Genomic DNA, 14,047 nt, shown 5'->3' on the forward strand with positions numbered 1-14,047 from the left:
GCTGCTGATTGTTCCCAGTGGATGAGCCCCAACCCTGCAGCCTTGTTCCCTTGGCACTGATGGATGCACTTGGGTACCAGCCTGCCCGGCACTGCCCTGGGGAGATGCCCTGCAAAAACCAAGCTCGGCAGCCAGATGATGCTCTGAAGGCACTGACAGCTGCTTTCTCCCCTCTTTTTCAGGGAAGAGAAGCCCCTCTGCCTCTGGGATGGTGGTGCTGAGCAGGGCGGCCTCCCTCTTACCACAGACCAAAGCCTGACCGGCTAATTGAGTCCCCTGGCACATGCATAATGCACGAGGAGCCAAGTCCTCCTTACCCAACATCCTGTTTTATTTATTAAAACACTATTTTATTTATTGTGATATCATTCCCAAACCCAGGCAGCATTACCCTGTGGATTCTTTGACATCATTTTATACTTTCAATATTAGGAACGCTTTCTTCCTGACACCCCAGCAAGCCCGAGTGCCTTGTGCCTGCCTTCCCCCACCGCAGCAAGGAGTCCTGGTTTGTCTCCCTGCATCTCACAGAGGTGATGCCAGAGAGGTTTCCCCCCTCCCTAGGGCTCATGAAGAGGGTGGCAGCTCCCAAACCCTTTCTCTGTGTCCCCATGACCCCTGTTGTTCCCCCTTGGCCGGTGCTGGATACTCACACAACAACGTACGGCCACGGCACCTGACCCTCTCGTGTGGCTGGCAGGTTGCTGGCTCCGTGGAGGGTGATGGTGATGGTTTCCTTCCCCACGGGGGCCACGTGTCCCCCACTAGACACAGATGTGTGCCTGGGACCCTCTGTCACAGCGGGGGACTCAGATACCTGCTGGGAGCGAGTGAGGATGGGAGGGAAGGTGGGAAGGGCTGCAGCCATGTCCCTGTCACCCCACCTCGTCCCCATGGCCCAGCTCAGTGCTGAGAGCCCAGATGGAAGAGATTTCATCCCAGCACACCCCCACATCCCAAACTGGTCCCAGATGAGGGAGACCAATCCGGGGATTTAGTGTCCCCCCCACATCCCCATCACAGCTGCCTCTTCCCTGTCCCCAGTGTGTCCCCCCACACCACAGATGCCACCATGTCACAGCAGTGCCACAGTGGTGCCAGGCTCTCTGGGAGGACACCCAGCAGCACCAGAGGATCCTGCACAGGGTGAAACCATCCCAGCATCCCTGCCCAGCATGGTGCCACGGGGGACAGCTTCGCTCGGGTTCACAGACCCCAGGCCAGGTCACCAAAAGAGGGATTAACCATCTAAGACACCTCTATGTCCTCCATGTCCCTCTTACCTCCCAACAACCCCACCCCACACACCTCCTGTCATCCCCCTGCTCTCCCTTGTCACCAGCCCAGGCATCTCAGCAATTTATAAGGACTCTACCAGGATTGGGATCTCAGCCCAATCTGGGGGGGAAGAGTGAGAGTGCAGTGGCTCCCCCCACCCCAGCTCATTAATTCCCACCAGCTGATGTGATAAGGAGCAGCAGAGCCACAAGCTGCTCCTCACGCATCCCATTCCTGCTCCCATCACACCCCGGCCAAGTGAGAGACGGTGCCGTCCCCCACCCCCTGCGTCCCACAGTGCCACCGTCTCAGGCAGCACACGGCGTTAATCCATCTAAGATCTCACGTTTCTGGGGACACAAGGAGTTAAAACACACTCTGCCCCACTTCAGGCCCTGAAATCCAAACCTTTCGTGCATCTTTGGGCCTCCTGGGGTTGAAGCAAAAGCTCCAGCCCGGCGAGCAGCCCGCGGGCTCCTCAAAGCCGCTGCCTGCAAATCCCCTCCGACGCGTGGCTGTGCCTCCAAACTCAGTAATGAGGCACTGCTTTGTCCTAAACCCACTCCCTTGTCTCTCCCTTGTCTCTCCCGAGGCTGCCCCGTGGCAGCAGTGGTGGGCTTGGCGACCCACCACCAGGAGGGGTAACAAGCCCAGCCCGAAGCTGGGGATCACTTGCAGCACGGAAATCTGGGTGCTCTGATCACCAGCAGTCTGGAAAAATATGTAAATCAGTTTTTCTCCCCCTCCTTTTTTTTTCTTTTCTTTTTTTTCTGTCAGCTCAGAACCCAGTTGGAGCTTGGGGCTGGGCCAACCTTGGTGTTGGTGACAGCCAGAAAGGGGCACCGAAGGAGAGGAAACACTAAGTGGGGGAGGATTCCCTGACCTGCAGAGCAGAGTAGGGAATGGATTCCAATCCATCACTGAGAGAGGGCAGGGATGGTTGGGGGTTTTGCAGGGGCCATGGTGCCAGATTTGCAGGCAGGAAGCAGGCACAGGCATGCAGGCAGGGATGCTCTCCCTGGAGACTCCTCTATCCTGTCAAGAGAGCATCTGTTCAGGCTCCAGTTCTGGAATTTCAGTGAACATTTTCATCCCAAATATCACAGAATCCCAGTGTGGTTTGGGTTGGAAGGGATGTTAAATCTCATCTCATTCTAACCCCCTGCCATGGGCACGGACACCTTGCACTAGACCAGATTGCTTCAAGCCTCGTCCAGCCTGGCCAAATATTCACTAAAATCCTGACCTGGAGGAATTCCAGCTGGCAGAGCCCAGAAACAACCTTGCTTTAATTGCACAGACACCTTGGAGCTCGCTGATGGAGCCCTGCTCTGGGGAGGGAGCCCTGGACCTAAGCTGTGATGCTGGGTCAGCATCCCATCCCCCCCCCCCATCCTTATTTACTGTTCCAGATCATTATTTTGGACATTTTCTTATATTCTCATTTTCTTTCACGTTGCAGGTAACAGAAGCAGGTTTCTTAGTGCACATCTTCATTCCCACCACTGTATTTACATCTCCCTTGGTTTTACCATCAGCAACAGTGACAGCAGGGTAATTAGCGAGGGTTTTACTAGAAAATTCACAAGTGGTTAAGCAAAATAAAGCTCAGCAGGAGAACGAACCATTTTAAAAATAGCAGGTGTGAACAATGCCAGGCTTCGCAGGCAACCAGTACCTCAACCCCTCAGCAAGCCTGTGATTAACTACCAAAAAAAACAACCCCCAGTCACTATTCAAAGCCAGGAGGAGATTCAGTGTTTCTTCCCAAAAGGAAGAAGTATTTCTACCCTGCAGTTCCAGGTAGAGCCCACGCTTGTTTTTGAAATCTTAGTGGGAGAAAAGCTTCTCCATCCTTCCAAGCCACGCGCCCTCCTCCCAGGAGTTTGCAACCTGTAGCTTGCGGAGGTGGAGATATAAAATACATTTCGAGTGCGCCCAAGCTGGTAACACCACGTTCTGAACATTTTGAGGACCTCTGGAGAATCACCGACTCTTGCAGAGCATCGTGAGCATCTCCCGCAACCCACCGCCCTGATCCCACGCAGCCCCTTCACCCCGAGCCGCCCTTAAATCCTCCCTAACGACGATTATTAATTATTCACACCGCGCTGTTGCGGGGAGGTTGATTAACGGCGTCTGAGCTGCCATCGCCGTAATTTGTTTTTCTATCAACTCTTTATCATCTCGAACGAAGCACCGGGGCCCAGCAGCTCCTTTTCAGCAGCGCTCAGCCAAGATTAAATTGCTTCTGGCTGCGAGCTGACAAGACATAAATAGCCTCAAGAGCCCGGCGTTTAGTTCAGGACAGCCCGGGCTGGGAGCCAGCAGGGACCTCCAGGCATGGCACCTCAGGGGCTCCTGCCCACACCTGGAGACCATGGCTGTGTTTTCCCCCTGGAAGAAGGTCGATGATGTCAGGGTTCTCCTTGAATTTCAATTTTGTGGGGCAGCACAAGCTCAGAGGGAGAGCCTGGGGCTGTACACCTGCAGCGTTCACCTCCTCAACTCCAATCCCAGCTGTCCCAGAGCTCCTCGGGGTGTTGCAGGAGAAGACACCAGTCCCTGTCCTACCACAGAAGGGACAGTACCCTTGTGGTCCTTTACAGTGAGCCCCCCAGCCTCGGCTAAAACCGGGAGCAATGCTATCACGGAATTATGAACAGCCCCAAGCTCCTCCCTGCTCCTGGCAATTTATGAGTAGCTGTTGGGAATGTGTCAGCTTTATCCTCCTCCAGAGACTCCATAAAATAATAGTAGGCTCCACGAGTGAAGATGGACTGGGGCTGGTGTGTTTTCCTATGTGATATCTCCCCAGGCTCCTTTCAAGCCTCCTTACGGCAGCTAAACACCAACAAGCTGCTTCCCTTCCCGGGTGGGAAATAAAGTGCCACTTGGCTTTAAACAGGCAGCAGGATCAGGCCACAGGTTCCACCTCCAGCACTGTGCCACTGTGAGGATGAAGAAGGGCTGGAGCATGGCCAGGACACCCCAGGCTTGATCCAGGAAATCCTGGAGTGTGGCTGGGGTAACCCAGAGCATGGTCCAGGATGTCCCAGAGATGGGGCAGGACATCCCAGAGTATGGACAGCTTGAAGATGCTGTATTCCCAGGTGTTCCTTGGGAAATCCCAGCAGATCTAGCCACCTCTCAGCTGGAGCTCAGGGCTCTGGGATATCAGAACACACCAAGAGCCCCTGGGACACCAGAGAGTATCTCTCAATAGTGGGGCGAGCAGCCAGCTAACAGCCAGTCGGCTCCATCATGGCACACACCTCCAGGCACAGGGAAACCAGGATGGGGTGAGGGATTTTAGACTTCACCAGGCACCAAAATGGGGTGAAGCATGGGTTTACAGGAGGGTCTTGGGGGCTGGTGGGTGAGTGGATGCTTCACCTAGACCAGCCCTCTCCCAGCATCCTGAATTCACGGATTTCTGGGGGTGGGAGATGCGTTGCACCTCAGCTGCCCCCTTGCCCCCAGGCTCTATGTCAGTCCCTAGGGTGTTAGGGTAGAGCGTGGCACCCCATATCTGTACGGATTTGCACCCCCTCCCGAGCATCGTGGCTCCTCATCTGTCTACCTCACTCTTGGAAGCAACCGGAGCCTCGGCGCTAATCAGATTTGAGGCTGTGAAATCTCATTTGAGGCTCTATTAATGCAGAGCTGGCACGACACAGGCCCCGGCCTGTCTCCAGCGAGCAAAACAAGGAAAGCAATCTAGCTGGGAAAAATGCATCTCCCGGAACGAGCTCGGGGGAGCCGGCCAAACACAATTACAGTTAAAAGGAAGATTAAAACAGTATCAGCACTCCTCTTCCTCCGACCCCTGCTCCCGCCCCTGGGAGGGGAGCGTGGAGCTGCACCGATGGGCATCCCCAGCACCATGGTCCTTCCAGCACAGATGTGGTGGAAGCAAGATGCTGCCCCTTCAAAGCAAAGGGCTTTTGCAGGATGAAGGCCCTGATCTCCCTGGGATCATCATCAAATCTTCTTGATATGGTGACTCGGAAGGGATCTTAAAGCCTATCTTGTTCCACTCCCCTGCCATGGGCAGGACACCTTCCACTATCCCAGGCTGCTCCAAGCCCCGTCCAACCTGGTCTTGGACACTTCCAGGGATGGGGCAGCCACAGCTTCTCTGGGCAACCTTTGCCAGGGCCTCCCTCTTCCTCAGGGAAGAATTTCTGTGGTTTGTTGATGCAGCATAGGAAGGGGATATCCCCCTGTGTCCAGGCATGAATGCTTTCTCCCTGTTTGCTCAGACATTGCTGAGGTTTTGCTCCTAGGTGCCTTGGAGCTGCTTGGCATGGGATGGGAGGAGAACATAGCCCCCTGTAATGACACCTATAATTAGCCAGAGAAGCCCTCATCCTTGAAAAATAACCTCTAGAACACCACGGATGGGGATGTGCAAGGCAAGGAACAGCCATCAGCTTCCCAAATAAAGGAGTCAGTGCACACATGGTTTCCATTTCTAGGAGTCCACAAGCAGATCCTCCCCCCTGCAAAGGCACCAGACTGACAAGCGCAGCTCCAAACAAGACAAATATCCATATGGCTGGAAAACTCCATCTCCTCTGACAGCGCCAGCTCGGGTTTGAAGCAAACCCAATTGTATTCCAAAGGGGTATTTCCCAACACCTTCGCAGCAGGTTCAAACCACCTCCCAAGGAAAACCCCACTTTAAAGCCCTCTAGTAGATCCCTAGCAAAACAAAAGTGAGAGAAAGACGAGTAAACGCTGTTTTATTCATCATTTTGTCCTGCCAGCCTCCTCCCTTCCCGCTGCTCCAGTAACCCCCATCCCTGCTCTGCTCCCATTTCCCAGTCAGCCACAGGGAGGTTTTTCCCTTGGATTCAGGCTGAGCTTGATATATTCAGCTTATTATTATAATTTTTAAGCAACTTGTTTCCTTGAGGGGACCCTGCGGGAGCTCGTTAGAGATCACAGAGCTGTTTCGGGGCACCGGGAGGAAGGATGCTCTTCCCCTTCGGATGTCAACTCCAAGACAATTTCCCCGGGGAGCTCCGTGGCTGCAGGCTGGGAATCCCTCTTGGCTAAAAATTGCCAAATTCATTTTCCTTCCATTTACGTGGAAAACTCCCAATTCACCTGTCAAATAATGAGCTGGGCCGGCAGCCCAGCACCGCCTCGGCTGCTCCATTAGGAGAGTTTTACACTTTCTATATTTATCGGTGGCACTAGCGCAATTCCCTCCCCCCACCTTTTAAAAAGGAGCAATTTTCTCTTTTTAACCCCATTTGCTTTCCTCGTCAAGGCAGTTATCTGACACTTAAAGGGACATGATGACTGAAATTGCAGGAATTAGAGCCAACAGCCTTCAGCTCCTCGGAGCAGCCAGAGTTTGTGTTTTACAGACGGGCAAATCACAAAGCAGCTTGGAAAACCTCCTGAGGATCCATCTTCGCCATCTGAGAGGAATTTTTTTTCTTCTTCTTCTCCATTTTAGCTAAGAAAATGTGAATTGCCACTCTTTGCTGGCCCATTTCCCACCAGTTCTCCACCTGGGCAGGGAGAAGCATGCGGGGAATTTTGGATCGAGCTGGGCAGCTGCAGCTCCCCAGTGTTGTGACCAGGAATATGATTTCCTTGCCATACATCACCAGCAACATGTGTTTTCACACTCTAAATCATCATCTTTAAACCAGAGCCATGAAAGAAGCCCCTCAGAGCCGTTTGCCTCAGGTCCCCTTTGGCTCCCGGCTCCCTGCAGCACGGAGCTGGACGATCAAGGAATGCTGAGAGGCGAAGCCCCCAGTGAACCCATCAAGGCACACTCCTCCCTGGGCTGACAGCTCTTCAAAGCCCTACAAATTGCTCGCCGGAGCGGCATTATTCATCTCAGCCGTGTCCCGGGGTGAGCCCTGTCAGCAAAGTTTGTTTTTCAGCCTCATTGGGCTTTTAGCGAGTGGAGGCAGCTCCGGCCCCTCTCCCTGTCGCCAGGGCAGCAGGCTGGGGAGAAGGGCTAGAGCTGCTCCACCCTCCCTGTGACTGTCAGCAGGGTGAGGGATGGATGAGCTGAGCCATCCATCACTCAGGAACAGGGACCTCTGCCCCAACCCCACTGCTCTGCTGATGGGAGACAGAAGCTTTTACCCACCACCGCTTGGAAAGAGGGGGCACGTCGCAAGGGCATCATCACTGCACAGCGGGATCCTCCTCCTGCATCCCCTGCCACTGCAGGTGGACAGAAACACAAGATCTCAGCCCAAAACCAACCCCTTGGCACAGCTACAAAGGAAGTCCCATTCCGAATCCCGCACAAAAGGGGCCGAAATTATTCCAGCTGTGGCTCAGAACGCCTCAGGACCCTGTGCCTCAAATTCCTTCACTGCTTGAGGAGTCCCTTCTTTACTTTCTATGCCCTGCTTAAAAAATAAAGGCGAACTTTACCCCTGGGGGACTTTTTTCCTCCTCCCTGTGACTTGCATGACGTCACTTTACAGCCATGCAGGCTTTGCCAGGGAAGCTGCTTAGCTCCATGGGGTGTCCAAAAGGATAAAGCACAGTCTGAGCAGAGCCAGGAGCTGGATTGGTCCCACTTTTCAGACCCATTGAAGCTTAAAATGTCAGAGTAGCTCTGTGGAGAATCCAAAGGGATAAAACACAACATTAGTGGAACCAGGAGCTAGTTTGGTCCCATTTTTCAGACCTGTTGAAACTGTCCAAGTCAGAGTAGTTCCATGGAGAATCCAAAGGAATAAAACATATGGTCAGGAGCAGGTTTGGTCCTATTCTTCTGACCTGTTGAAGCTTCCCAAGTTTGAGCTGACTTTGCATGGTGTGGAAGGGCTGTGCTCCCCACTGGGAGTCCCAAATGGGTCTCACCCCGCTCCCTGATCCCTCTGCATCCTGGTAAAAAACAGGATCCAGAGGGGGGACACAAGCTGTGTTTGTTGTGGAGAGGCTGCGATTCCTTGTACCCTGACAGCACCAGATCGTGGCTCTGGGCTGAGTGCTGGTTGCCAGCTGACACGGGAGACTGGAAACAAACCACTCTGTGGGCTTGCAAACAAGTTCAGCTGCCAAGGAGATCTCCAAAAGCTGTCTCCTTCCTCCCAGCACCACTGGGGAAGTGAAACGGGAATGGTTCCTGGAGGGAGGGACTGACTTCTTAAGGTTTTAAAGACCTTTAAAAGACTAGGTGACCTTTAAAGGTCCCTTCCAACCCAAACTTTCGTATGACTTCTGCTGAGCTGGGGGCTGCTTCCCCTTAACTGAGCCCTGCTGCGAGATCCCCAAGGATTCTGGTGAGCCCATTTCCCTCTCCTCCTTCCCTGTGAGGAGAAGGAGCCCTGTGGGGCTGGCAGCTCCAGTGCTCAGCCTCACCCATTCCTGCAGCTGAGGGATGATCCACGGCACGTCACCGATCTGCTCGGTGCTGTGCCCAGGTCCTGGGACAATCAGGGAGCTGTCTGGCTCTGCAACACACACCAGGCATTTGAACAGCCAGCAGAGCCTCCCGCTTCGTGCCTGGGAATACATTATCCACAGGTTGCAGGGAGATGAGATAAAAATCATTATCCCCGTGCCTTGGCCTTTTGCGGGGAGCTCAGCGCACATCCATCACCCCCAGCATCCTGCAGAGGAGGTGCTCGGCACAGAGGCAGTGTCAAGGGGCTGGCCCCCCTCCTTAGGAAAACAAAACAGATGGATGTGATAGCCAGCATCCTGATTTCTCGTGACACCAGTCTGAGCTGCAGCCCTGAGATGATACCACTCACATCTGTGATTTTGCCCCTCTCCAGCCCCAGCATCACTGACTCCCCAAAGTCAGTAATTAATCAGATCACCCGAATCCTGCCTGAATTTAGGCACAGATTTGGTCTCTCAAACCTCAGTTTAGGGTTCACCCTCACTGTGCACTGCAGGGTCAACATATGATGCCTTGAGACGCTCAGATTTGGACCACCAAGAGCCAAAACAGCTCCAGACCCACAACCACCTCCCAGCTTGCTCTGGGCTACAGCATCCTAGGAGCGTTTTTGGAGGTTAAAATCCTGCTCTACCTGGTGCTTCCCCATCACCCAGGACAGCTCAGCCACCCTTCAACACGTTTTCCATCACTCCAGGCCTCCCAGGAGGGCAGGAGCCAGCACCCCCCACACCTCTCAGCTTTTACTTCTTAAATAAAATCCATCCTTGGCAAATACTTGCTGGGTGACATCAGCAGCAGGTGATTTATTGCATTCCCTCCAGGGGCCCAGGAGCGAGATTGCATTTGCTAATGCCTCTCCTTACGCCCCTGGCCCCGCTCCGCATCCCCCTCCACATCCCAGCCGATTGCTATCGATTCCTGCAGCTCCGAAGAGTTTCCGTCTAGACTTTTGCTGAGCAAACTCAATCAGACCTCGCTAATAAGCATCTCTGGCCAGTAATTTTTTGGCGGATCAGGCCGGGAATAGCAGATGCACTTGGAAATGAAGTGCTGCGAAGGGCCCGGAGTCGCTCCGGGGTGCTGGGGGTTCGTGGTGCTCAGCATCCTGCCTGCAGCCCCTGGAGCAAGGAGATGCCCCCAGAGAGCAGTTCAGCTCCAATACCCCGTAACTCCCTAGAAATACACATTCCAAGCGTCCCAGAGCCACCAGCTCCATGTTCCTGCATGAGGGGGGAAAGAGTCAAGGCATGAAGCTGGCCGGCAGCAGGCAGCCCCTGTGCAGGGCACCCTGCAGGAGACAGGGATGACAACCCAAATCTGACCCTAAAACCTCACCAGTGGATTCACCAGTGCCATGGGTGTGCCCCTCTCCAGCCCCAGCATCAATGACTCCCCAACGTCAGTAATTAATAAGATCACCCAAACCCTGCCTGAATTTAGGCACATACTTGGTCTCTCAAACCTCAGTTTAGGGTTCACCCTCACTGTGCACTGCAGGATCAACATATGATGCCTTGAGACTCTCAGGTTTGGACCACCAACATGTATCCAGTGTGAAGAACATCCTCATGGCTCACCCTGGCCACAAGCTACCCTGTGCACTGTCCTCTGTCATCTCTTCAGCACCGGAGCCTGGAGCTGGGGGGGCTGAGGGAGGGCTGCTGGCCCACCCCTGAGCCAGCAGCGTTTGCCCAGCGGCCAGGAGGCTGCAGACAACGTTGCCCTCAATCCTACCATCCCCAGCTCTCCCACCAGGGCTCCCTGGAGGGAGAAGAGACCCCAGAGCATGCTCGGGGAAGGTACATGAGACCAATCCCATCTCCAGCGCTGCACTCCAGCTTTGCAAGCGATGTTTTTGCAGGTGTGTGAGACACCTCTGAGAGCAGCACAAACAGTACATCCATGGGTGTGTTATTCTTCCAGTGAGATTCAGGAAATGGAGCCCCTGGGGTAAGGGTTGTCTTTTTTTTTTTCCTTTATTTAGACAGCTTTTAACACAACTAAGGGAAGAAGAACACAGTCTCTTGGACTGTTGTAGCCCTGCCTGATGATATCTGTTCCCTAAGTCTAGATCTGCAGGGTGAAATATTTAAGACGTGGCAGCCCCAGATGCCCACACTCAGCATTTTAAGGCCTTTCAGGCGATGCCATCCTCTGCCTGGGCCCAGCCAGCACGCAGAGATGTGTTTTGGTAGTGAAAATGCAAAGTTTGGTGTCTCATTCCCCCATTCCCGCAACTAGGCTGGAGTTGGGATGACCTGGGAGCAGCACTGGTACCCAGGCTGGGCCAGGGATGGGATGGAGGTTCCAGTGTCCCCTTCCAACCCTCCATGTCCCCAGCACTGGAAGCCAGTATAAATAATAGCATTTTAGATTAATTTAGGATGGTGCTTTCTCCACTGGCTTCACTCACCTGCACTGGTGAGGAGGCTGGGTCTGGGCTGTACCCTGGTGAGGAGAGGTGGAAGCTGCTGCAGCTCAGCACAGCAGGCCCTGAGGAAGAGGAGGAGGAGGAGGAGGAGGAAGGATGCTCTCCTGAGCCACCCAGGAGCTCCAGGGAGGAGATGAGCTCAGGGTCACCATGCAGCCTCTGGGGGTAAGAAAAAGGGTTTCAAGGCTCAGCTTTGAGATCCAAACCCCCTTTCCCATTCCTCCCAATGTCCCAGTATCCCAGCTCCTTCCTCTAACAGTCAAGCTCAGGACCTCACACTTCAGGGCCAGAACCTTTGATAGAAATCAAAAAAAAAAAAAAAACCAAACCAAAACCAAAGAAGCAAAGAAAAAACCACACAACTAAACCAGCCATAACCACCCCAACAACATTTATTTTAGACTTAGAGACAACCCCTAAGCACCCCTAGGGATTGCCCCTCCACAGCCCCATTTGCCTCAGGAAAATAAAAAGAGAACAAACCTATACTTAATTAATGAATTAAATTAATAATGAATTTTGTAGCAGCCCAGTCCTCCCTCCATCCTTTATAGGGAGCACTGCCCAGCTCCCAGCTGCCTTTGATGGGGGCTGGCTGCTCCCAGTGCTTAGAAGGGTGGGGTAGAGGAGGGCAGGGAGATGCTGGGGAGCTTCATCCTTCCTGGACCACTCAGAGGTGAGGGGGATGCAGGTGGGCTGGAAGTTCTGCTCCCACAAGTGCTGTAGGGGCAAGATGTAGGTCTTGTAGATGGTAGGATGTGGCTGGACCATGCTGTGGTGGAAAGAACCAGGTGAATACCCCATAAAGGATCTCTTCCTACAGCTCTGAGCATGGCTTGACTGTAGGACCCTCCTTCCTGGCTTTGCTTGGGTGGCTGTGATCTCACCAAGACCCTGGCAGCTCTTTGAGCTTGTCCCAGCTTGCTCCTTTTCTGGGCAAAGAGGATCACAGGGCCATTTAGGTTGGAGAAGACCCTCAAGGTGAAGTCCAACCATTAACCCAGCACTGTGGTGTTCACCACTAAGCCATGTCCCCAGGTGCCACATCTACATGTTTTTGGAACACTTCTGGGGATGGTGACTCCACCACTGCCCTGGGCAGCCTGTGCCAGTGAGGAAATTCAGGGGCAAACTGAGGCAGGGCTGTGCTGTGTCCCAAAGCCTGCCCTCAAAGCCGTGGAGACCTCTCCCTTTCTGCTTTTTCTCCAGCTGGAGCCTATGTGGGACCATCCAGCAGCTACTCTATAGGGCCACATCCTGTCCTGAACAGACCCGTTCGCTCTCTGGACCCCCCAAATCTGGGCTCTCCTACCTCGGGGAAGTGGGCGTGGCCCTCGGCGGGCAGCGAGTGATAAGCGGACTCCGGTGTGCGAGGGGAGCGGGGGGAGATTGTCACATCTGGGGACGCTGGGGCCGTGCCTGCTGCCTGCTGGTCCTCCTGGGAGCTTGGGGGGCGCGGTGGGGGTGCAGCCGGCGCGGGGGGTGCCCGATGCTCGTGCAGGGACACGGTGAAAGCCAGGCGGCCGCAGTGCATGGCCGGCTGCTCGCTGCCCACCCGGAGCAAAGCCACCACGGCGCTGTAGCGGTACCAGTCCTCGTTCCTCCTGGCGGAGAGCTTCAGCCGGGGCTGGTCGAGGCGGGGGTAGATGGCAAAGAAGGCTTCTCCCACCCGCCTGCCCCTCCTCGGTCTCCCTGCCCGCCCGGGGAAGCGCAAGGCCTCGATGTGGAGCCGCACATCGTGGTTCTTGTCATTCTTGCAGAAACCTGCCAGGAAGGAGGAGGAAGCCTTTCTTAGGAATGCTGGTGGTCCCAGGAGCATCTCCTGGGCTCCTCCCTCAGCAACTCTGCTTAGCTCTGCTCTGTGAGCACTAGAAAATGAGTTATCCAGCCTGTACGTGTCTAGATCTTGGGTGGGGGTGGTGGCCCCAAGCTTGACCTGCCCCATCCATCCCGTGAAACTCAGACAGCTTTGACTCCAGCTCATGGATTCGCTGGAGATGTGAGTGTGGTACAGGGCTGGCCTGCAAGCCTGGGACGGGCTTTGCTTGCTCCACACCCGTGCTCCTGGGTCACCTCCCCTGCCAGGCGATCCCCCGCGGTGCCTGGCCCCTTACCTCTGGGCAGGGTGAAGGTGAATTTCCTCCTCTGGAAGGAGTAGATCCGGTTGAGGTGGCTCTGCTCGACGGTGTCGGTGGTGCCGGTGCTGCTGCGGGCGGCGCTCCTGCCGTTGACGCGGAGCTGGATGCCGGCGCCGGAGCCCTGCAGCAGCGGGTTCTCCACCGTCAGCCGCAGGGCGTAGCAGCCCCGCCGGTTGAACTGGGCACTCACCACCTCAAACTCAAAATCCAGGGTCTTCTCCTCGGCCTTCAGCCGGGAGCGCTGCAGGGCCAGGGGGATGTGAGGCTCCCCTGCTTTGCCCGCCATGGGCGCAGAGCAGGATCTGGGGATAAAGCCTCCTCGGAGCAGGGAGTTCGCAGGTCTCTTCCCTGGAGGAAGCCTTCCTGGCAGCCTGGGGCAGGTTTCTGAGCCAAGCCAGCTCTGATTCCACTCTCCTCTCCAGCAGGGAAAATGCCTGGAGGTGCCCCTGGGTGTGTGTTGGCCTCACATCTCCGCAGGCAGCTTTCAAAGGCAGCAAACAAGGAAAAGAAATCCCCGTCTCTGAAAAATCATCCTTCGGTGCCGTGGGGAGCTGCCGAGAGCTTTCCTGCCCCCGTGCAACGGCAGGACAGACACTTTGAACTCCGGTTTGTTTGCTGGGAAACCAGGTAACTAGATGCAAAGTGGTGGCTGCCTTCCAGCAAACAGCCCAGAATATCCAGGGCGACGCTGAGCGATGTGACACACACGTGTGTACGCAGGGTGTGTATTGATGGCTCCTTGGGCCCTTTTCCTTGGGACATCCCCCGCAAAGCAGTGTGCTGGAGCCTCCAGGAGAT

At 54.8% G+C, this 14,047-nt stretch overlaps 1 protein-coding gene across 1 annotated transcript in view; it reads right to left on the reverse strand.

The window, feature by feature from the left end:
- CCDC33 (coiled-coil domain containing 33) overlaps positions 1–13,810 on the reverse strand; it is a 42,099-nt gene extending 28,289 nt beyond the window's left edge. Inside the window, exons 1-2 of the mRNA XM_027889928.1 lie at positions 13,226–13,810; positions 12,424–12,875 (exon numbers count right to left, since the gene is read on the reverse strand). Of these exons, the coding sequence (XP_027745729.1) occupies positions 12,424–12,875; positions 13,226–13,535 (762 nt within the window). The 5' untranslated portion in view covers positions 13,536–13,810. The remainder of the gene's footprint in view (positions 1–12,423; positions 12,876–13,225) is intronic.
- Between the last annotated feature and the right edge of the window lie 237 nt (positions 13,811–14,047).

Source organism: Empidonax traillii, unplaced genomic scaffold (assembly GCF_003031625.1).
Source record: "Empidonax traillii isolate 1590-97213 ecotype Southwest subspecies unplaced genomic scaffold, ASM303162v1 scaffold12:size2584012, whole genome shotgun sequence".
Classification (NCBI taxonomy): Eukaryota; Metazoa; Chordata; class Aves; order Passeriformes; family Tyrannidae; genus Empidonax; species Empidonax traillii.